This window comes from Benincasa hispida, chromosome 2 (genome assembly GCF_009727055.1).
Source record: "Benincasa hispida cultivar B227 chromosome 2, ASM972705v1, whole genome shotgun sequence".
NCBI lineage: Eukaryota > Viridiplantae > Streptophyta > Magnoliopsida > Cucurbitales > Cucurbitaceae > Benincasa > Benincasa hispida.
In genome coordinates this window covers 52,614,063-52,638,154 of record NC_052350.1, presented here as the reverse complement: position 1 = coordinate 52,638,154, position 24,092 = coordinate 52,614,063, and the positions used below count along the sequence as shown (strand labels likewise).

General features: G+C 37.5%; 1 protein-coding gene across 2 annotated transcripts; it reads right to left on the bottom strand.

Annotated features, from left to right (window-relative positions):
- Nucleotides 1-3,384: 3,384 nt before the first annotated feature.
- LOC120071464 (serine/threonine-protein kinase VPS15) lies at nt 3,385-19,851 on the bottom strand. Of its 2 annotated transcripts, XM_039023762.1 has the most exons (11): nt 19,242-19,826; nt 18,625-18,747; nt 18,457-18,502; nt 18,209-18,369; nt 11,241-11,320; nt 10,833-10,938; nt 9,451-9,627; nt 6,237-9,374; nt 5,328-5,575; nt 5,157-5,256; nt 3,385-3,833 (listed from the first exon to the last, which is right to left on the bottom strand). In XM_039023762.1, the coding sequence occupies exons 1-11, from the start codon at nt 19,512-19,514 to the stop codon at nt 3,657-3,659; spliced, it is 4,629 nt and encodes a 1,542-aa protein (XP_038879690.1). In that variant the 5' UTR covers nt 19,515-19,826; the 3' UTR covers nt 3,385-3,656. The 2 variants fall into 2 exon arrangements, 1 of the variants encoding a protein (XP_038879690.1); XR_005480267.1 differs by lacking the exons at nt 3,385-3,833; nt 5,157-5,256 and adding an exon at nt 5,702-5,775 and having other exon boundaries at nt 5,435-5,575; nt 19,242-19,851.
- Nucleotides 19,852-24,092: the final 4,241 nt, after the last annotated feature.

Below are 24,092 nucleotides of genomic sequence, written 5' to 3'. Positions count from 1 at the left end.
CTAAGAATATAAATTAATTCATTTATGAAAGTTTCAATGTTAAATTGATGTACTTACAAAAATTTGGAATTTAAATTGATATGATCCATAAAGTTTAAGAGCATAAATTGATATTTTTTTCAAACCCAAATCAATCTCATTCGAAAGTGATATCGATTTAGTTACGTAAAAAGAAGGGGTATACAATGAAATGAAACCAAACAATAAGTCCCATGAGAAAGAGAGAGACATGGGAATGAGACAAAGAGCACTTCAAAAAGGAAGCATTATGTTGGAAAAAAACCTCAAAATAGAGATGTAAGTGGTGGAATGGGACAAAGCATTCTTGCCAAAATGGGATTGGAACTCAAAAATATTTTAAGGAATAATAAAAAAAAAGATAAAGATAAAGATAAGATTGCCATTTGGGTGTCCAAAGACTATCATTTATTTGGAGTTTTCTTCTTTTTCCTCTTCACTCTTCAGTTACAAATTGGTTAATTATAATAAAAATATCCTTTAAAAAAAAATATATATATATATATACCTACCTCCACCTTGAGAATAATGGCTCTGAAAAAGCATAAAAACAGACCACTTTCAACACTTCTTCAATGGATGAAGCATCACCATCTGTTTCTTCTTCTTCTCCATCTAAAGAATTACAGAGCATAAACCTCTCACTTCATTATGTGTCAGATTTTCCAACTGACCCAACTCTAACTCAGAATCTTCGAGAACAAATAACAGCTCCGTTTAGTAATGATTTAACTCTACTGATTTAGAGTCTTTTTAATCTTCAACTTTTGAAATTCCATTTCTCTATTATGATTTTTTACATCAAATTTCAAGGACAAAGATAATTTTTTTTACGCCGTTTGGTGACTATTCCGATTTTCATTTTTGGTTTTTTGAAAATTAAGTCTATATTCTCCTCATTTCTTACAATGATTTGCATCTTTCTTAAGTATAATGGTTGAATTCTTAATCCAATTCTAAAAGCAAAAACAAATTTTAAGAGATAGTATTTTAAGTTTTCAAATTTTGACTTAGTTTTTAAACCATTGATAAAAAATAGATAACAAACTAGGGGTGAGCATGGATGGCCGAAAAATCGAGCCGAACGACCGAAATCGGTTGAAACCGAAGGTTGGAGGTCAGTTTTTTCCAAACTAATCGGGTCGATTTTAAAAATTCCAATAAAAACTGACCGAACAGAATCGACATTTCACTCCGAACACCATTTATTATTGTATACTTTTAGTTATTATAAATAATAAAATAAAATAACCTAAAAATTAAAAATCCTTCTTTCAAAATATCATAATGATATTTTTTCACTCTTCTTTCAAATCCTAAATTGTATTGGAATTTTCTATTAGTATTTAATATAAATTATGTTGGAATTTTATAATTGAATGGCTATTTTACTTTAGGTATTATTTTGAGGGAATTCTTATTAATAAAAAAATAAAAATCTAAAAATATTTACACCTAAAGTTCCAAAGTGCTTTGTACTTTTTAAATTTTTTACTATAAAATGTAAATATTAAAATATTCTATATTTTTTAAATGGCCCCTTTTTTAATGAATATGTTTACAGTAAACTATTAGAATAGAAAAATTAGAATGTGGTGTAAAAAAAAAACCAATTTATAAGCTTAAATGAGGGCTAGAAAGAAGAAGCAAAAAGAGGAGGGGTGGGTTGTTTAAACCAAGACAGACCCGAACCTGACACCGCCGATGAGTTTTTAGCAAAAAATTCTTTGATGAGCAGTTTTGACTTTTATAATCGAAGAGGGCGGTTTCAGTGGGGGTTTTCTTAGAAAATCAACCCCGTCGACGATACTCACCTCATAACAAAAGAAAGAAATTTTAGAAGTGAAATAGTGTCTATAGGCTCAATTCTCAAAAACTAAAAACAAAAAAAACGAATGATGGTGGGGGGGTGGTTACAAACCAAACCGACCCAACCTGAAATCGACCAATGAGTTTTAGCAAAAAATTCCTGATGAGCAGTTTTGACTTTATAAATCGAAGAGGGCATTTCGGTGGCGGTTTTTTAAGAAACAACCCTGCCCCGACCGATACTCACCCCTATACAAAAAGAAAAAAATTTATTTTTAGAAAGTGAAAATAGTGTCATAGGCTCAATTTCAACAAACTAAAAACAAAAAACGAAGTGATTGGGGGGGTTAAAACCAAACCGACCAACTGAAATCGACCAATGAGTTTTAGCAAAAATTCTTGATCAGCAGTTTTGACTTATAAATCGAAGAGGGCGGTTCGGTGGCGGTTTTCTAGAAAATCAACCCCGCCGACCGATTACTCAACCCTATAACAAAGAAAAATTTAGAAGTGAAAATAGTGTCACATAGGCTCAATTCTCAAAAACTAAAAACAAAAAACGAAGTGATTGGGGGGGGGGGGGGGTGTGTTAAAACCAAACCGAAACCTAAACCCTAATCGACCAATGAAGTTTTAGCAAAAAAATTCTGTTCTATGAGCAGTTTTTGACTTTTATAAATCGAAGAGGGCGGTTTCAGTGGCGGTTTTCTTAGAAAATCAACCCCGCTCGACCGATACTCACCCCTATAACAAAGAAAGAAATTTAGAAGTGAAAATAGTGTCTATAGGCTCAATTCTCAAAAACTAAAAACAAAAAACAAAGTGATTAGGGAGGGGTTAAAACCAAACCGACCCGACCTGAAATCGACCGATGAGTTTTAGCAAAAAATTCTTGATGAGCAGTTTTGACTTTTATAAATCGAAGAGGGCGGTTTCGGTGGCGGTTTTCTTAGAAAACCAATCCCGCCCGGCCGATACTCACCCCTATAACAAAGAAAAAAATTTAGAAGTGAAAATAGTATCTATAGACTCAATTCTCAAAAACTAAAAACAAAAAACGAAGTGATTACCAAACAGAACTTTTGAAAACGATTTTTTTATTTTAAGTTTTCGAATTTTGACTTGGGTTTAATAAGTAAATAACAAAACATAGAAACTTATGGATGGAAATCAAATGATTATCAAATAGGTGTAAAATTTACTAAGCTAAAAAGCAAAGCTCCATGTACAAAACAATTCTACCATCTCCCATCTCCATCATCGCCTCCTCAGGGAACGTGGAAGGGGCAACAGGGGGTTTGTTGTACACTGATGAGGACTACGTTTGCTGATAGCCTGATATAGACCACATATTCCTAAGACTTGCATTTTTAACCAACAAAATCCAGAATCAAGAAACTAGGCATGACCACCAAGAAATAGCCACAGCATTAATTGTGTGTTTATCACCTAGAGTACAATTTCTTCCACAAAAGTCTCCAAAAACAGAAACCAATAAACGTATAAACATCCTCGGAAAATAACCAAATAAACGAGAAATCAAAATTCAAGTAATACTTGAAATGATAATAATACTCACTGCACTATCAATACCGAAGAATTATAAATCTAACAATTGATAATTTTTCCTTTTTTATATGCTTCACTGCAGATGCTGTACAAAGAAGAAACGCCTATAACATATAATCCAATATATGTTAAAAGGAAGACATTACAGCTCGCTGATATACCTTGCTACAAACTAATCTTTTTAGCCTAACAACATGTGCAATTATAATTAGCATTCGTCCTAAGTATGTACAGGAAATCAGAGAGTTTACTCGTATTGTTTACTTCCAAACTTTAATAGCTCCATCCCTACTGCCTGATAATAGGAGTCTCTGGTTCAACTTCACAGAGGCCAAAGATAAAATGGAGTCCCGATGGCAACCAGCTGAATCAGTTGCAGCAGCAGCGAGAATAGCCTTTGTGGTCAACTTTGTTGACAGAGGTCGTCTCCTAGTCTCCTGTTTGTCAGAAAACAGAAAATAATTATGCATAAGCACTGTTGTTTGCATATAAAAGCAGTCAGTTAAAGATTCAGAGAACGTTTAAAAACATGAGACAACAGCTGTTTATGGGAGCTCCAAGCTACTATTATAAATCAAGATAATGTCTAGAAAATGTCTGTACGTTGTTTTGATTATGGTTCTGAAGGAGAAAACAATTTAATCAAACTAGCTTTTCAAGTGATTACTACCCAAATATACCTGATTGATTAGAAGACCAATATAAAGCTAGTTTTCTATATAAGCTATCTATGCAGCCAAACGTTCCCAAATTAACCCTCTTTTCCCTACGACTCCTCCATCCAGACCCATAAACAATCTCCAAACAATTGTGCAGACATTATTCTACAATCACGTTTATGATAGAACCCGATGTTTAAGTTTGCTAATCAAGTCCAGTCAACAAGAGAGATGAAAGTGCGAAGATTTCTCAAAGAGCTGCTTTCCTAATCATTAATTCCCTCCCTCCTCCCCACTTCACCCATGGTTGTGGTTATTCCTGTAACGGTTTCTTGCTTTTATTCCTTCCCTTCCCCTGCTTCCCCTCTCCTGCTGTAGGTTAACCTTATCAGGGTTTACTGATTCACCTATTCCTCTCCTACTAATCTGTCTTTTTTAAAAGAAACATTTCATTCATAAATGAAATCAGAGGAAAATCCCAAATGCTTGTAGGTGATTACAAAAGAGAGTGCCAATTATTGACCAAAAAAGATAAGTTATGATGAATGAAAAGGTGCTTAGTTCTGCACCAAGAAAAAGCAATAGACAGAACTAGCTCAATAAAACTATTCCTCTCCCGCTAATCAAAGCCAGGTTTTTAAAAATTTATGCACCATTTCTTATATATATAACCAGATAAACACCAAATGGAATGTGTAAAAAATAAAAATAAAAAAGGTATTATGCTGTTAGGAAAACGGTGAGCAGTTTGCTCACAATTGCTCAAAATACGTCCAGCAAATATCATATTTTCTACTGCACATAATTACAACTTCAATTGATTTAATACAGGGAGTAATAGAAACTCGGAACAAACACAAAATAAAATGATGAGAGAAGGCAAAATGAAAAGTTTGATGTGCTTTTCAAGAGAATAACATCATTCACTACTGGGATATCTTCACAAATTGGTTAAACAATTTAAACACCTACATTGAACTTTGTTCCTCGAACATAATTTTTTAGCGGTATGAATATAACCAGATATGTGGTAGTGCATAATCTAAGATTGATAACCTATGATCGCACTCACAAATTTTGACTCAAGGAAAGCAAAAGTACCTGCACAACTTGCACACCAAAACTAGATCTAGTTTCATAGAAATCTTCATTTCCAATTCTCTTCACATTTGGTCCACAGACGCAGTAAGTTCTGTCCGGACTGCAAAAACAAAAATGAGTGAATAAACTTCTCCGTAACCAAGTAAAAAGGAAAGGAAGTAAAACAAAAACCTGAAATGGTTCCATCGACGTATTCTCAAGTCAGTGCCCCCAGTCAACAAATCACCGCCAGGTAAGGGAAGCAATGAGCGAATGCCAGGAAGTCGAGGGGGAGGTTCATTCAACTCATCAACTTTGTACTTTGGATTAACATTGCGTCTTAGATCTTGCATAGGATTTCCCTTGCTTGATGGTTTAGCCAGGGCCCAAGGTAGGTCAGACATTTCAGTTTCATTGTCATAACTTGCCACCCGCAATATCTAACAGAAAAGGTTGAACAATTTAGATAAAATATATTACGTTCAATGTAACAATATTCAGCTTGTACCATCAAATTATTCAAGATCTTGAAAATTCAGGCATTAAACACTAATGTCTCATCAAACCTTTAAAATTGTATTAAAGATATGCACAATTATCTGCTCCATAGTTTGTTGAGGAGAAGTTATCACCTGTATGACTGGTAATAGAAAATTTTAACCAAGAAAATATAATGCTAAAAAATGAATTAAAAAGGTGGTGGGTAAACATTTCTTGTGTGGCCAGAATATTTGAAGACATGAAATAGCAAAGTTCGAATGCTCATAATATATGTGAAGTGATCTGCTACATAAGGAAGTTGTTGAATAGCAGGCAAAAATCAAACCACGTTGAACACTCAAGACATTAATTTTTATTTTTATTTATTTTACTTTATTTTTTGAGGCATAGGCATATTAAATTATTTTCAGGACGATCATATCTTATGTATAGTATAAAGGCCCCACATACAAGAAAAACTCAGATAACAACCTCATGTTTAATGTTCCATCCAAACAATAAAACAACTGTTCTGATCTTCATTTATGCCAATAAGAAGAATTCTTTAGTCGCAATAACATTGCATCAAAGATGTAATGATTAAAAGAAATAACCATGCACCTGATGACAGCTCCAATTCTCTGCATTCCAGAGGGAAACTTCATTACAGCCTGCAGAAACATAAATTAGGGGCCTCGCAGCAGTAGCAACAGAAGTATTTGGAGGATGCACGAAGAGGCACATCCTTTCAATGGGGCACAAAACTGAATATTTCCACGAGTTCACAGGTACGAGGAACCTCAGATCCCAAAGTGTCAGCACACCTCTCGAAGACCCAGAGACAAACCAGTTTCCACAAGGGCCTGCCAAAAGAGATGACACATATCCCTCCTCGGGAGTTGATTTCAATGTAAAAACATTGACATTTGTTCTAGTGTCCCACAAATGTATTCCACAATTCTGCGTACTATACATAACCATCTGACTGGTATCAGTAGAGTAGTTCAGCATGGTAATAATTGCACCTTCGTTGATATCCTTCTTTTTAATATCAGCAATACCTGAACACTTCTCGGCAACGTTGCCAATACCTTTGGAGAAGTAATCGACAGAAAACATATGAATCAAACCATCACAAGAACCAACAACAACTTGAGCAGAACCCCGGAGCATAGCAGCACAAAGTGCTCGACTTCCCTCCAGGTGATAAGTTAGCCTTGACCTAAACGAGATATCTTTCTCCAGCTTTCTTGAATCCCATACCTTTACAGTGGAATCTTCAGATGCACTAACAAAAAAACTTTGATCAGTTGAAACAGCAATGTCATTGACAGCAGAATGATGCTCCTGCAAGTGTGCAACCAGCACACCGCGGGGTCTCCATCCTGAGTCTGGAATTGGTGATGCTCTTGTAAAAGATGGTGATGCTGTCAAATCATTTGTAGAGGGAACATCTTCTGTCATTGAAGAACTTCCTTTGAGTGTATTCGATGATCCCATCTCCTGCAATTTACTACTGATATAGGATGTCTGATCACTTTCTCTACCATCTGGCTCATGAACCACTCTGTAGAACTGTTTAGAGCCACTGCCAATGCATAAGGACCCTGAAACAAGTTTAGGTGCTGGAGCTGAGCTAGCCAAATTAAATGATTTATTTACAGGGTCCATCCAAGGAATGGATGATGAATCAAATTCTAGAGAATTCAATTCTAATGGAGAATCAGAAGCCGCAGAATGAAACCCTGTTTCCCGCTTGTCCAAACTGAAGGAGTACAAAGGAATGCCTTCTGATGTTTTGTCAAGAACAAAACTACTGACGCCACTAACTTGTGGTGAGATAAAGCCCGAGAGTTGCAACTTCTCTGAGAATACAGGATCACTAATGTCAACTTTGCTTGACACAATGGATGCAGGAGTTTTAATCCCTCTCAACTTTTCATTACCATTATCACCATCAATTAGCTCTGGGGGATAGAATAAACCATTGGCAGGGTTTTGACCATCAGAGCTTTGAGGTTTGCTTGGCCAGCTCTTCATTAAATTTAACTCTCCCATTCCTTTCTTGAGTAAATCTATACTGTCCCAATTTACAGACTGAGGTGAAGAGTTGTACCATATCTTCCTTTGCCTTTCCAGCATATCTGAGCTCCTGGCATTTTTTAGAACTTCATAATATACTTCTCTGGAGATTGGAGGCTTCAAGCAACAAAGTAGGGCTTTCTCAGAAGCTAAAGATGTTGGTTGTCTACGAAGGAAGGGCCGTATAACTGGAGCAAGAAAAACATAGGAATCAACTGCACCTAACCTCTCGCTGCTAGCAGCAATAAAAGTAGCAGCTGACCTTCTTACCCATTGACTGGGATAACATAACAATGGAAAAGCATGCTCAATCATCTCAAGCAATATCCTCTTCCTCAAGAAACCTCTTTTACACAAAATAGCCAAGCAATCCAATCCATTAACAATAACAGCCTCTGAAGTATCTTTTAAGGACTGCTCAATATATGGTAAAAGATACTCCTCCACGCTCCTTTCACCAACAAAGAAGCAAACATACACTATCTGTCCATAGAACACTGCCCTCAGTTGCTCATCTCGATCATTCAAAAATGCAGGAAGGATAGGCAAGAGAAATTCGTTACTCTGTCTCTGGCCAAAAAAACAGCAAAGATTACCGATGTCCTTTAGAAGTGCTCTCCGGATGGAAGGAGTTTGCTTTGGACCCATAACAAGTTCTTGAACAACCTCTGCAATAGACTTTCTCAGTTGGGCAAGCTGGACATCACCATGTAGCTTCCCAAGTTGTCCAGATGTCTCACTGCTCGGAGCTGATGGCTTCTGTGATATGCTTAATTTATCGAGGACTCCTGCTTCCCTCAAGCTTATAGAGTGAATCAAGAATCCATAAGCAGTCAGTGCCAGCTTGGCAATATTACTGGCATAACAAATCCTCACACTTTCCTCTGGATCATCAGGAATCATTGAAAGCATTGGAAGGATATACTCAGGAAAAATTTTTGCATCACTCGGAGGAAAATCTCGCACTAAAGGCAAAATGTCACATAAAGTTTCCAATGCTGCACAACGAACAATTGCCGCAGAATCTGAGAGCATGGCAATAACATAAGGGAGTACTCGTTGCAAGCGATGCTCATCATCAATGTATAAAGCAGAAGACCTCAGCAAAAGTATAGCTGCCCTCCTCAAGTGTGGTAACTTGACATTGCGTATGCAGGAACAAAGCAGGCTGGCAATAAGAACCATGCCTTCACATCTCATGCTATCTTCAGGTAATGGTAAGAAAGGCATGCCAAATGTATCAGATTGACTATCATAGCTGGACATCAGTGAACTCAAATTGTTCATGGTAATCTTCTTCAGAAAAGGGTGGTCATTTTTCCTGAATGCATTGGAGATGCTATGGAACAGCTCACCGGGAGACTGATCTCCACCGTTAGTAATACTCTTGGTGGCTTCTTCCTCCAGCAGCTGTTCAGGACCAGAACGATAATTATTCTGCTTTACATCCCTGAACAGAGTATCAACATCACCAAGAAGTTCAAATTGATCACGTGGTAGTCCTTTTTCTGTGCTCTCTATCTTTATCAGATGTTTATTCTGTTTCATATTCATATCTTGTGACCATCCACTCATGTTATGTGTGGGTGAGCCTTTTTCAGTACCAGTCAATCTACTTGACCCACAACTTGTCATTTGCTCAAGAATCTTGGGAAAAACTTTCTGGCACAATGCAACCTACAAGGTGGTGATGAATGTGTCATAAAGGATACCTAGCAATCAAACGTTCAAATGTTGTGCAACAAAGTATTACCCTTGTATCAGAATGAAGAGGATTCCAACAGCAATAGAAGTTATGCAGAAATGGCGAGAAATAGTTGGGGAACACAACATTTGCATAATCCTGCAGATAGTTTTCAGCAGAAAGACGTAATTCTGGTTCCAGCTGGATCATATGAAGTATCATTTTGCGGATTCCAGAATCTGGGATCTGCACAACAGGTACTCTAAAAATTAAGAAACAAATTTTGTTGAGAATGACTTGGTTAAAAAAAGTATCAAACATCGAAGCTTTTCTTAAGTCATGGTAGTTATAATAATTTAAAGCATCTAACATAGGATTTAAACATAAAAACGCACAAGTCACAGCCATTGGAACTTTTACTCAAAGAGAGGGAAAATGAAAGGACTTCAACATCCAACAAGTAGGGTGATTGAAGCATGAGGAACAGATACTGACTGAACAGATCTTGTTAATATTGGAAAATGAAAGATCCATCGACATGACAAGTTTGGACCATGGTTGGTAACTATAGAGCACAGACACTTCTAAAATGGCCAAGTACCAATGTCCGACAGGTGTCTAACACTGACACGCCCTGACATGTGTCCAACACACCAGCTGGCATGTCGATTATTTTATTATTAAATTTTCTATTCCGGACACAGCAGGACACTGCTGAGACACCTCCAAGACACGGCAAGCTGCAAATTGTTAAAAGAGAAACAACTAAAATGGGTCATTTTAAGCCCAAGCCCAGCCCATCATTTTTTTAAACCTTTTTGAGGGTTTTTTTCTGTTGACTGACCTACTTTTCGTACAATTGCTGAACTCCCACACCCACATCGATTTCTCCTTATTCCTCAAACGCATCCACTTGAGACCTCCATGACTCATTCTATTTCTGTTTTTTATTTTTTTATTTTTTTCCCTTTCTCTTAAATCTTTCCTTTTTTTCCTTTACACTTTTTTATTTAAAATTAAAAGCTTTTTTGGAAGGCTTGTTTATTTAAAATATGAAGGCTTTTTTTTTTAATTTAAAATATATCGAAGGCTAGTTTGATTCTATTTTGTAGTTTTGTTGTGCTAAACTAGTTAATAACTTATTAGAACTCAGATATTGTCATGACTTATGGCGTTGGACCGTTGGTCATTTTATCTAATGTCTTTTTCATGAATTGTATAGTAGTAATTTTGATGTTTTTAAAGGTAATATTTCACAATATGTTTATATACACAACATATATTTATTTTTGTAAAAAAAGAAGAGAAAAAACAAAAGATAACGTGTCCCCGACATGACTTTATTAGAAATTGGCGTGTCGCCATGTCGGTGTCGTATCGTATCCGTGTCACGTGTCAGTGTCTGTGCTTCTTAGGTTGGTAAAATAGAACATACGTAAAGAAAAAGGTACCTTTTCAAGATGTTGGCTCGGGTCATATTGTCCTCTACGATAAGAAATAAGCTGAGAGCGTTCAAATAATGGTTGCCCCTCCAGAAAAAGTTCTGCAATTACACACCTGAAACATATTGGAAGGTGGGAGCACTTTAGTCCTTCTGAGGAGAAAATCAAAGATAATTATGATTTCAATTAAGCAATGAAAAAATGTCAGAAGCATCCATCATGTTTCAAGTTATGCAACAAAAGAAAATGTTAATGTTGTTTGCCGAAAGAATTTCACCGTAACGCTTTCTACTCTTTTGTTTTAACATTTGATAGCTTTCAACCATACATCTTGAATAGAAAATGTCACACATTGATGCACACAAAATTACTAAAAAAGTGCTAATAAACTAAAGAGCTAATATAAAGATCACTCACCCTACAGAAAATATGTCCATAGATGGCCTTAAAGGGGCATCATGTGCATCCTGCAACTCACCTCCATGCTCATAAAATCTCTAAAGGTTTGGAAACAATGAGAAATTGAAGATAGATGTAATATTGCTAAACATAAATAAATAATTGTATTATACAGCCTTTTTAGACCATATAAAAAGTAAAAGGAACAACCACACAAGAGTCAACAAAAGCCCACAAGGTGACATGAGAAAGCAGATAACAGAAGAGAGGACGGGTTTTTTTTGTAAAAACCCAATTTTCATTGAGAAAAATGAATAAATAACAAGGACACAGAAAAAAGAAAAAAAAAGGACGCTAATAACTAATTTTAAAAAATGACTCTAATCCAACAAAATCAAACTATTCTACGATATATAACTAAATCTACCTTCACTCATCAATTCAAGTTTTTGGATCAATCGATGATTTAAGATGGTATCAGAGTAGGTAGTTTAGGAAGGTCCTGTGTTTAAGCCCCTGCAATGTTATTTCCTCCCCAATTAATATTGATTTCCACTTGTTGGGCATTCCTTCATATTTCAAGCCCACAAATGAACAGGAGTGTTAGATGATATATAATTAAATCTACCTCCATCCACTAGCTTAAGATTGTGGGTCAATTGGCGATTTAGGACAAACTAAGATCATAATTACAAAAAGACTTTAGTGACTAATGCTCATAGGGAGGTTTTAAACTTCGCCACCTCCCAAACCTCTCCACACAGCCTCTCAACCTGTCTAAGGATCCAATTATTATGGTCAAGCCAAATATGCCATAAGACAACAAAGAAACTAGGAGCACCTCTGCAGTGACGAAACCGCCTGTATTCCAAACCCCAAAAAAATCAAAAGGGTTCAACCAATGAGCTCAAAGAGACGAAGCAAACAGGAATTCCCACAACAAATGCAAAGATCCTCTTATTGATGCTTGCAGAGAATGCACTACTGCGAGAACAGCACCAAAGAAGAGTAAAGTTGGACATGGTCCAAAATGTTAAGACTTTTCCATGTAAAATTTGCCACACAAAAAAAGAATCTACCTTCATAGAGACTTTAACCTTCCAGAACAAGGAGAAAGCAGAGGCGAAAATGGGCAAGGAAGGGACAGACAACAAATGAAAAAAAGAGCAACACAAGAAGTGCCTCAAAGCATCGAAGGTCCAATTCCAATGTCTCTTTGCCCTGGAGACATGAGCTGATCACGAGGAAAACAAAGAAGCCCCACACATCCAAGATTTAATACCTCTCTATTAGAAAGATGGCGGCAAAACCCCAAAGACAACCAAGACAAAATTATTTATTCAAATAAGATAAAATTTGGCAAACAGATTTTACTATTTACTACTAGGGTTGCCAGTCAATGGCGATCTTAGCACACAAGTAACTGATGTGTTAAGTTTGAAAACAAGAAATGAAAATTGGACCCCCTTAAGTAATATGCATTACATAAACAGGATACTAGAAAGCTACTTCTCAAATGATAAAAGGATTCCAAAGGATTGTGCAAAATAGAAGTCCTGAAACTTTCAGACTCTATATAAATATAAATAAGATAATATGGTACAAAGCATTAATTTTCACGTAGTGACATGCTTGCATAGACTTTTGACCTTGTTTATTTATTAGCAATACTTCGAAAGAAAACTTCGAGTACTTGTCAAAATTGGAAGAATGGTGCACCAACCCTATGTAGGAACTCAAAAAAGACCAAGAATACAAAAGAATTGAGCTATGTAATAGAAAAATACTACATTATTGTTTCATTTTCTTCAAGGATACTGTGTTCCAAAAACATGACTATGTAAGGTAGAGGAATATATCATTAAATAAGTTTTTTTTTTTTTTTTTTTTTTTTTTTTAAAAAAGGAAACGATTCACTATATTGAGAGAATTGTGAGCTAAAGCCCAAAGTACAAGAGGATTATACAATGGGCAAAAAGCCAAGACTTTAGGATCAGCTAGCGCACCCGGACATCTCAACTAGGTTGACACCCCCTTACGCCCTCATCACATCCAAAAAAGAGAACCAAAGCTAATAATAATAAGAAGTCAAAACATGAAACAAACAGCATAACAAGGCCCAAATAATTGGCCGAAATGGGGAAAGCTTAAAAGAAGAGAAGAAGGAAAGAGAGAAAAAACAAAGCTGAAAAAACGGGAGAGAACAGACAGCTGATGAAGCTAAAATCCACCGTTAGGATGGGAGACAAAAGCTCTCCAGTTGATGTTGAGATCCGTTATACTGTAGCTATTAAAGTGTTTGGAGAGGATACACCAAGAAGAAGCATGACGACGGGCAGATTCAAGGCGATCTTGGCACCCAAGAGATCTATCATGAAACACCCTCTGATTTCTCTCAAACTATAAATCTACCAATAGAGCTTTGACCGCGTTAATCTAAAGTAAACGGATGGAATTATGGAGGTTTGTTCCAACTAAAAGTTGCTGCACGTTTCCCCAAAAATCATTGCTCATTGCCCATGATAGATTGAAGATGGACAGTAAATTCTCCCAACACCAAGCTGAGTATAAGCACAAAAAGAAGAGGTGGAAAGGATCTTCATCAGAATGAAGGCACAACAGGCATATAGAAGGGGAGAGGGAGTTAGATGGCAATTTGCTTTGTAAAATCGAGGCAACATTCAGCTGGCCAAATAGCATTATCCAGATGAGAATGCTAACTCTTCGAGGGCTATTCATTTTCCAAAGGGCCGAAAGGAGAGACTTATCCAAAGGGGAGGGGGGGAAAGGTGGATTTTAAGAGAGTTGAACGTTAAAAGGCCCAAGGCTGAAATGGACCACACCCTTTTGTCAAACGCATCTGAGACTCTTCTTGCTGCGAGTTTCCCAAGCAGCTCTTGAAATGCAAGCACCTCCTCATCCTTAAGTAATCGGCTGAATGAGATTGACCATGAGACCAAAAGGTTGTCCCAATGGTCAGCTACGGATCCTTTTGGAAACATGGTGATTCTGAAAAGACATGGAAACAAGATATTGAAGGGAGTCACTCCTTCCCAAGGGTCTAGCCAAAACGCAATCCGGCTGCCATTTCCAAGCTTGAACATGGCCAGAGACTCAACTTTCAGCCAAGAATTCGAATCTGTCTCTTATACACATCTAGATGTGTATAAGAGATAAAGCTTCTACCACCTTTGCCTGTCGTGTGCCAATTAAAGGAATCTTACCATGAATGCTTCTGATTACCTGGCCCCAGAAGGAGTCCTCCTCGTTAGTGTACCTCCACCCCCATTTAGCTAGGAGTGTTAGGTTCATTGTTTTGAAGCCACCCAGACCGAGGCCTCCATCAGCTAAGGGTTTTTGCATCGAAGCCCACTTCACCAAGTGATTTAACTTACTACCATTATGACCCTCCCAAAAGAAGTTCCTTGTTATCCTCTCCATTTTTTAAATAACTCCTTCAGGCATAAGAAAGATTGACATGTAATGAGATGGAAGATTTGATAGGACTAACTTGCATAAAGTAGGTCTACCTCCTCTTGAGAGGTTGAATCTTTTCCATTTATCCAGTTTAGCTTGGAATTTATCCAATGCCGATAGCCAAAAGGACAGTTTTTTCGGATAACCACCTAGAGGCAAACCTAGGTAAAAGAAAGGAAGGTGGTCAGCCTTGCAATTCAGTGATGTGGTTGTGGATAGCATCTCGCTTTCATCAACGTTGATACCATAAAGGGCTGATTTTTCCCAATTCACTTTCTCACCCGAACACCATTCAAAAAAACTCCACTGTTTGCTTGAGTTTAGCAAGCATGGTGCTGTCATGCTTACAAAATAATAACGTGTCATCTGCGAACTAAAGAATGGAAACACGAATCTTTTCTTTGCCAACCAAAAAGCCTTCAACAAGACCGGATTGAATAAGCTTGTTCACCAAAGCGCTCAACACTTCACTAACTAGAAGGAAAAGGAAAGGTGAGAGGGATCACCTTGCCTTATTCCTCTTATGGCAGCCACTCTTCTCCTTGGTCTACCATTGATGAAGACTGAAAACATTGGATTTTTGACACACCCCATAATCCACTCTATCCATTTCTAGCTGAAATTCTGTTTCTCAACACTTTTTCTAAGAAATCCCATTCAATACGGTCGAAAGCCTTCTCCATGTCTAGCTTGAGAATCCACCCCTTCTGCTTTTTTACTCGATACTCTTCCACCGCTTCATTAGCTATAAGAATAGGATCCAAAATCTGCCTTCCTTCAATGAAAGCACTTTGGGAATGAGCAATGATATTAGGCATCACCGATTTTAGTCTTTCGGCCAGCACCTTTGCAATGACCTTATAAGTCACAGTAGTTAAACTGATTGGCCTGAAATCTCTGACTACAACTGCTACTTTCTTCTTTTGAATTAAGCAGATGAAGTTTTCTTTTATACAAGCATTAAGCCTTCCATTCTTGTAGAATTCCTCAAAGATGGAGTGGAAGCTTGCCTTAACCAGGTTCCAAAATTTCAACAAAAACTCAATGGTGAAACCATCTGGGCCAGGGGCTTTACATTTACCAAGGTTTTTTATGGCTGATCTTATTTCTGAAATTGAAAACTTAGCTTATAACGTCAAATTCTGGTTTGAGTTGATGCACGGCCAATCTAGGTTTAAGGGAATGCACCTCCTCCCCGGACATTTGAGAAAGATGCTACTATAGAAATTCAGGATTAGGCTTTCAATCTCTCTACAAGATTTAGTTGGCACCCCTTAATCATCTACTAGTTCAGAGATGAAGTTTCTTCTCTTTTTTGCTACTAAGAATCTATGAAAGAAGCTCGTATTTTCATCTCCCAATTTGAGCCAGTTCAACTTACTTTTCTGAATTAGATTAACTTCCTCCAGCCTATAGATATTAAATCAGATTTCAGAGAGGATCGAATTGCAATTTCACTATTAGAGAGGGTAGAACTTTCAGCAAGAGCGTCCCATTTTTCAATTTTTTTTAACAACCCCTCTTCTTTCCTTCTTTGATCTTCTTGGAATTTGGAATGCCAAGCCTTGACAACTGATTTCACCCTTTTCAATTTTTGATTAAGGGCAAATCCAGCCCAACCATCAACATCACGAGTCAACCAAGCTGTCTCGATGAGTTTGACACAATCCTTGTTGAGCAGCCAGCTGTTGCAGAATCTAAAAGGGAAGGGGCCCCAGCTAAATGAACCAGCTTCTAGTAAGATTGGATAGTGATTGGAGAAAGTACGGACTTGTCTGTTGGCTCTAGAGCTTTCAAACATCTTGTCCCAAGCTTTAGAGATGAAAAAGCGGTCTAATAGAGATCTTGAAACTGAAGCACCTTCCCTTGACCAAGTAAAATTGCCATTTCTCAACAGGACCTCCAGAAGTTTGGCTTGGTCTATGAAATCATTAAATTTCCACATACCTTTGGTGCTTCTGCCCACAGGGAATCTCTCGTGGGCCCATCTTGTAATATTGAAGTCTCCACCGATGCACCAAGCTTCCACACAATAATCTGAAAGAGAGAGTAGTTCTGGCCAAACAAATTTCCTTTCTTTGTAGTCATTTGGCCCATAAAACATTAGTGATCCAACAAGTCTTTCTACAAACAGTGGTGCATTTAATTGATAAAGAATACCCACCTTTCAAAATTTCTTCCACAGAAATCAAACTCAAGTCCCACATTGTCAGTAGTCCACCAGAAGTGCCATAAGATCCAACAAAATCCTAGCCTATCTCTTTGGAGCTCCAAAGGGATTCGATGAAGCTTGCTTCGAAACTTTCTTTTTTTTATTCTTGGATTAAAACTACTGATGGATTATGTTTCTTTAAAAATCGCTTGAGAGCCAATCTCTTATTAGCATCTTTTAGGCCTCTCGTATTCCATGACACAATTTTCGTTTTTGTAAACTGAAATTTTGAGTGCTGCCTCAGCAGTCAACTATCAATCCAATACAAGTCTGCAATCAGTGACTATGGACGTCAGGTGGGCTAGAAGATCAAACGAAATGGCTGGAGAAATGTTGTCGGGAACTATTGCTTCTGAAGGCTTTTCATCCTCTGTCTGAAACAGGGGATTTAAGTCGGTTATGAGAGGTGCTTTCCTTGGATCCTCTAATTCTTCATCTATATTGAACCAATCAGCTTCTTCACTACTCACGCTGAAAGGGGAATCAATGAGAGCTTCCCCCTTTATTTTTGAAGATGTAACCAAGGAGTATCTTGGTGAACCTCTCAGAAAATTTAACTCCGAATTAGGCAAGGAAAAAACAAAGTGTTCAAAGAGAGGAGGGTGGGAAGATAGGGGAGTTGACCTGATGTTTTGGAGCAGTCCTTGAGAAGAGGTGCGTCTAACTTCCAGCAAATCCGAATTTTGATCAACCAATGGTTTTTCTTTAAGGCAAGAATTCTTAAAAGAGTCCTTCAAGATGAAATGCTTTGGGAAAGTTACTTGTAGAGAACTTTTGGAGAAACTTTCCTAATTTCATCCCATCATCTTTTTCAAGCTCTTTTCTCTACATGTAGTGGAACTGATACCATTACTTTAGTTATCTACATGCTTCGCTTCAAGGGTGGAACTTAAAAGGAAAGGACAGAATTTTATGGAGATCGCATCCCATGCCCTGCTTTGGGAAATATAGAAAGAAAGAAACGGAAAAACTTTTGAAGATAAGTCCACACCTTGTGTAATTATGTACAGCTTACTTCTTCTTTATGGTGTCTTAGACACAAGGAGTTTTCTTGCAACTATAGCCTAGCGTTAATCCTGGAGGATTGGAAACTCGAGCTTTTTTGTTCCTCTTGGGAGGGGGCCCTCTCATCCCCTTTTTTGTGCCCCTCTTTTGAGTTTATTATATTTCTCTATTGTTTCCTATATATATATCGACACACTTTAACAGTTACTCTAGAAGCTCGTATTATAGCTTATAAGAGAGATTTTGACAAAAGAAGAAAATGAAAAATAGACAGGCAGGAAAAGAATTAGACCTCAGGTGCTAGATAACCGAGCCTTCTTCCACCAGCGTCATAGAAGAAGGAAAAATCCGAGGGGTCATCATAAGGAATGTAAGTGGGTTTGAATGACGCAAAATCAGCAAGGTAGAGCCAATTCCAAGAAGTAACAAGTACATTCTCACACTTAATGTCACCTACAAAGATGTAAAAGAGGAAAATAAACCAGCAAGTTAGGTTGGCATCCAGAAAATAGCACGAATCTACCACAATACTGAGCTAACCATGACAAATTCCTTTCTCGTGGCTTTGTTTGACTGCAAGGAGTAACTGCAATCAACCAGAAAATAAAGGAATTAAGAGAAATACGCATGATGATGATTTAAAAAAAAACATAGGCAATCAAAATTCTCAATATAAATGAAAAATGATGATGATGATAATAATATGACCTGAAATGCCAACCATTTCTTCTCAATGACACTGAGGAAAGGTCGAGTACTTAAGCGATCATGCAAATTGTTGAAGAAGTACTGCCTCAACACATAGGCTGCCTTATCTGTTTCTTGCCAAATCTGCAGATAACATGTCAGTAGAGCATGAGAAGAATCCAAACAAATAAGGATTCAAGAAGCAAGCTCCCTCCACCCCAGGTAAGGTACAGAATAACTCTATATCTTTTCACACGCTTCTCAACTCAAACAGCTACATTGTATCATCACGTACACAGTAACACTAAAATTTTCCACCCCTCTGAAACAAAATAGTGGGTCACACCCATCCCCACCCTAAGTTCCCCAAGAGCCTCTTTTGTATTAGCATCTTGATTAATTAACAGAAAGAAACAAATTATCACTCCCATCCTAATCCTAAGAATCTAAAGCAATTTGCTGAACTCAGCAGGATCAAATTAAGCTATAAGCCGATATTAGTTGGGCAAAACAGATAATTTCACGACCAGGAGAACTCCATCCATTTCCCAAATGTTATTAAAAACCACAAAAAGGGAAGTAAATTCCAAGAGCAATTGCAATTTCAACACAATGTAACAAGTGCGTATTAAAGAAACCTGGAATGGCCAAACGTGAGGGTGGGGAAGGGCAAGGAAAATCTCTTTGATCTGAGAGAGACGGCGCTCATACTCTTTGAGATCGATGGAGTCGCCTCGTTTGAAGTAAACCTTGACGAGGACTAAGCCCTCATCGTGCTTGCAAAGAATCGACTTCAAAAACCGACCTCGCCCAAGTACCTCTTTGAGAACCAAATTGTAGCTGGAAGGTAGGTCATGAAGGTAGAACTCCAAGTCGGAGACTTGGGTTGTTCTTGCAATTTTGTTGCCCATTCTATTGACTCGAATTCTGTCCTGAAATTTTCATCGGTGTTATTATCGGTGCTTCCGTAGTCTCTGAAGATGAGACGACGGTGCACTCTCAATCGGTGGTTGTGTTCCTCCGACGGCCTTCCAAACTCTTCAGCCTTCAGCGATAATTTGTTAATATAGGTTTGCGTGGTTGTGTGTGTTTCATATTCATCGGAGTTTTTGGGTGCCGCAAAACTTGGCTCCTCCGTGATTTTCCCATCTGCAGTTTAGAGTCATCCACCGGTTCGGTTTTTTTCGTTAACAAAAGCTTTTCCCTGATTCGGAAAAAGAACCGAGATATTCCATCCATAAATGGAAAGTTTCATAAAATAACCCAAAAACTAAAAACTTTTCTATTGATCAACTCTTTCTAAAAAATTTCCTATGTGATAGCTTGTAGAAATACAAGCTATTATAGCCTTTATTTAAAATTATGAGGGTTGATGAACAGAATATGCGTTGATATTGATAAGAATTCTTGTTGAAAAATGAGTTTGCGTTGATCAGCGCTTAAAACTCTCGCTAACCCTATATCATGCGTTATCTTGCATCAAAATGTCTATTTTTGTAGTTATCACAGGAATCAATCGCATGCGTTGATCCCAGGCCATCGCAAAGTTGATCGAATGCGGTGATTTTCATAAAGACAAGTTCATCGCATGGAATGCTACAACTATAGAGTGATAGTCGGATAGAGGATGATTACAAAGTGGGTGGGATACGTTGATACTTCAAAAGACGCAATTATGACTCATACCTTGGGCGTGTCAAATAGATAAGGTTATGATGACATTTCACCTACCACAACAAGGATGGTAGAGATTCAGTGCAGGATTACCAATGTTGTCGGCGTTTGAGCTCTATAAATAGAGCCTTGAAGCCCAAATTCAAAGCATATAAGTCTCTACCTTAGGCAGATTCTTGTGATCACAGACGATAGCATGAGCAGACAGTCTTTGAGTGTTCTTCATTCCCTCAACTATTTTCGATTAATGACCGAAGCTTCACCGGAGATAGAGCTCGAGAGAGACTACTCCACCGCCCATCCATGGCACCACCGGCAGCCTTGACATACATCTGATGGAAGCAAGAGATTGTCTACATCTAGCCCTCCACCTCTCTTCTTACCTCTATATTGTATTACATTTTGGCTTAAGACATTAATACATTTTGTAATCAATGCATCTCTCTAGTTCCTTCAACACAATTTTCATCTTCTTCTACTTTATCATCTTTTACGTTCATTTTAATGAGTTAAGTGAAGATTGCAAGAGTTATCGCATATTCAATCATGTGGCATAAAGATATGACGTATGTAGCAACCCATCGAAAGGTATATGTTGCGCGAGTATTGTGAGTCAATCCTCTTTACTTAATGTGAGGCTATCGCAATGCCTGTTTATGAGTTGAGTAGTTATAACCAACTGCTCGAGAGGGTAAGTAGTGGAACTCGCTAAACAAAGTGAGTAGCGTTCCTAAAGATGGGAATAATTTTATGTTCAACGCAACCATGCGTTATAGAGATATAAGCATGCGACTGACCACTGAGAGGTATGCGATGTGCGAGCTAGGATTACCCTTGCAACCAAACTTAATGATTTGGTGAAACTTTCTCCCCCAACCCTACTTCTCCATGCATCTCTACCAATCCTCATAGTCAAACTTCAATTGCTTAGTCTGTTTAGCTAGAAGTAGGAGTAGTGCATGGCTAATTAACTTCTTTTTTTTTTTTTTATTCACCGCCTCAAACACATCACTTTACAAGCATCCTTTAGTTGCAAGTCCCTATGTTCGACCTCGGATCTTTCCGAGAAACTTGCGTTCTCGTTATACTTGGCGAGAGAGTAAGAAAACTTTTGGCAGGAACGTATGATCATCGCATAAATGACTAACGCATACTGCATAACCTTTAGATTATCGTGTGATCATCACATCGCATATTTTTCTTATCAATGCATGACCATCGATGCATATTAAATCATCAACAAAACAATAATTATATTTTCCTTCCACCACTATGCTAAATTTTTCTATAGATGAACTATTTCTAAAAAAAAAATCTATGGACAAATTCTTTTAAAAACCTTTCCATGGCTGACATTTTTGGCATGTAAAATATCAGTTTTACCCCTACTTTTAAAACATCTTCTCAACCCCCTACCTTCTTCCTCCTTCAACGATTTCTTCAGCGATTGTATTCAATGTAACACCAACATTTCACCAAAGCATTTATTCTCAACTAATAGTCTACCAACATCATTGAATGTTATCAATATCAAGAATGGGGCAAGTAATGGAAGGTCACTCATAGTTATTCACAACACTTTCAGTTGAACTCCTCAACTTCTTCTCCATTGTTCTCTCAGAGTTTCACTTCAATATTCTCGCCGTCGATCGCTTTCATCAATCATTCAGTTCATTGTGTCTTTTGGTATAGAGCAAGATCGTTCGTCAGAAATGAAAACTAAGAGAACGTAAGTGTTTGCGAAGTATTTTTCTTACAAGATCCCTTTCATAAAGATAGGAATCGCTCACCATAATGTAAGTGATCGTTTATATATAACTAAACGATCTCTTACATATAACTAAACGATCTCTTACATTAATATGGGTGATTGCTTAGAACTTACTAGGTGATCGCTCATAATTGATTGGGCGACCTTCTATAGTTTACTGGCCGATCTCTTAAAACTTACTAGGCAATTACATGCTACTTACTTGACGATCACTTACTTTAATAGCAATTTGAATACAATTGTCAATTTTCTGATTGCAGATCAATGTCACTACTTCGCATCTTTGTACGGTTTTTGGGAAATGGGACCAGTACGAAAGCAATTATGTTGAAGGTCATATGAAAGGCTTGAAGGTCATAAATGATATAACGTGTTGTGAATTAGTGAGTATTTTACACCAACGAATGAATATTGATTCGAATATGTTTGATATACACATCAAATGTTGTTACAGTCTATTGGTCCCGACTCTCCCAATTAACATAGGTGATGATGAAGATTTCAGCTTCTTTTTAGAAGGCAGTGATGCATCCTAGATGCTATTGTTTGTATCTGTTACACCTCACAAGAGTCATGGAGTAGACACTGTTAGTATGTACCAACGGTGCAATCTAACGATTCAATCATTCCAACTAATTAAAACTTTGGGTTTGCAACCATTCTAACATATGATATTCCCACCATGGCTTCATTAGACGAGAATATTAAGCCATGTAACCTAGAGGAAGATAAAAATGAAGATTGGATTGGTCACAACATCCAATCTAGATGCACTCCAAAGTTTGTTCTGACCACATATACGGACAATCTTCGAGACCACAAACAATTCCAACACCTTCCATTGATGTTCTAACCCCATCTACTCTCATCCCATCAGTGTGATGACTTTCAACTCAAATGAATTCCACTATTCCAACCCAACTATATATAGATATACCCAAACTATCGGAGGGCCCATTGTATGACGACCTCATCACAATACCTCATGACTATCTGAATGATGACAATGTAAAGGTTGGTCAAATTTTCTTTTCAAAATATGACTTTTCAGTTGAATTGTCAATGTTTGAAATAAGAAAGAACTTTGAATACCGTGTAAAAGAGTCAACAAATAGTTTGTTAATTGTACGGTGTTTAGTGGAGGAATGCAAGTGGAAGGTTTGTGCAAAAAAACAGAAGGAAGTGATTCCTTCATAGTGACGAAGTATTCAAGCATCTATACATGCACTATTGAAATGAGAATGGGTAATCACCAACAAGAAAAAAGTTGGGTTATTGGACATTTAATCAAGTCCAAATACGATCAAGTTGGTCGAATATACCGCTCAAGGGATATAATTAAAGATGTTCGTCGAGAAATGGGGTGAATATAACCTATAGACGGGCTTATCAGGCCAGAAAGTAAGCATTGGTGTACACACAAGGATCGCTAGAAAGATCATGTATTGTTAACGCATATGGTGAGGCACTAAAACTTGCAAATTCAGGCACGATCTTCAAGGTTGAAATAGAAGACGAATGATACTTTAAGTACGTCGTCATGACATTGAGTCCATGTATTAAGGGATTCTTGAATTGCATCCACCCTGTAATCGTTGTTGATGTCACTCATTTGCATGACAAATACAAAGGTATGTTATTAATAGGAACATGTATTGATGACAATAACAACACATATCATATCGCATCCAGTATTGTAGATGGTGAGAATGATGCATCGTGGACTTGGTTCATGACCATTTAAAGGCTTTGATTGGAGACATTCTGAATTTAGTGATTATATCATATTGTCACATCTCCATTAGAAAGGTTGTCTCAAGTATATTCCTCGAGGCATTTCATGCCCTATATATATAACGCATTCGGAATAATTTGGTGGGCATATTCAAGAATAAGGATATATCCATCACTTTTATCTTGCAGCCAAAGCCTATAGGATATCAGAGTTTCAGATATATTGCACTAAGCTCCATCAATATCCTACGGTGATAACCTATCTTGAGGAAGTTGGACTACAACAGTGGGCAAGGGTGTATCATGTTCA

Excerpts from the sequence above, each read along its gene's own strand:
- LOC120071464 (XM_039023762.1), bottom strand. The coding sequence starts at position 19,514 with ATGGGCAACAAAATTGCAAGAACAACCCAAGTCTCCGACTTGGAGTTC. Across the intron at positions 18,370-18,456 it reads CGAGAAAGGAATTTGTCATG|GTGACATTAAGTGTGAGAAT; the intron begins GTTAGCTCAGTA and ends ACATCTTTGTAG. Across the intron at positions 11,321-18,208 it reads TCGGTTATCTAGCACCTGAG|AGATTTTATGAGCATGGAGG; the intron begins GTCTAATTCTTT and ends CCAAACCTTTAG.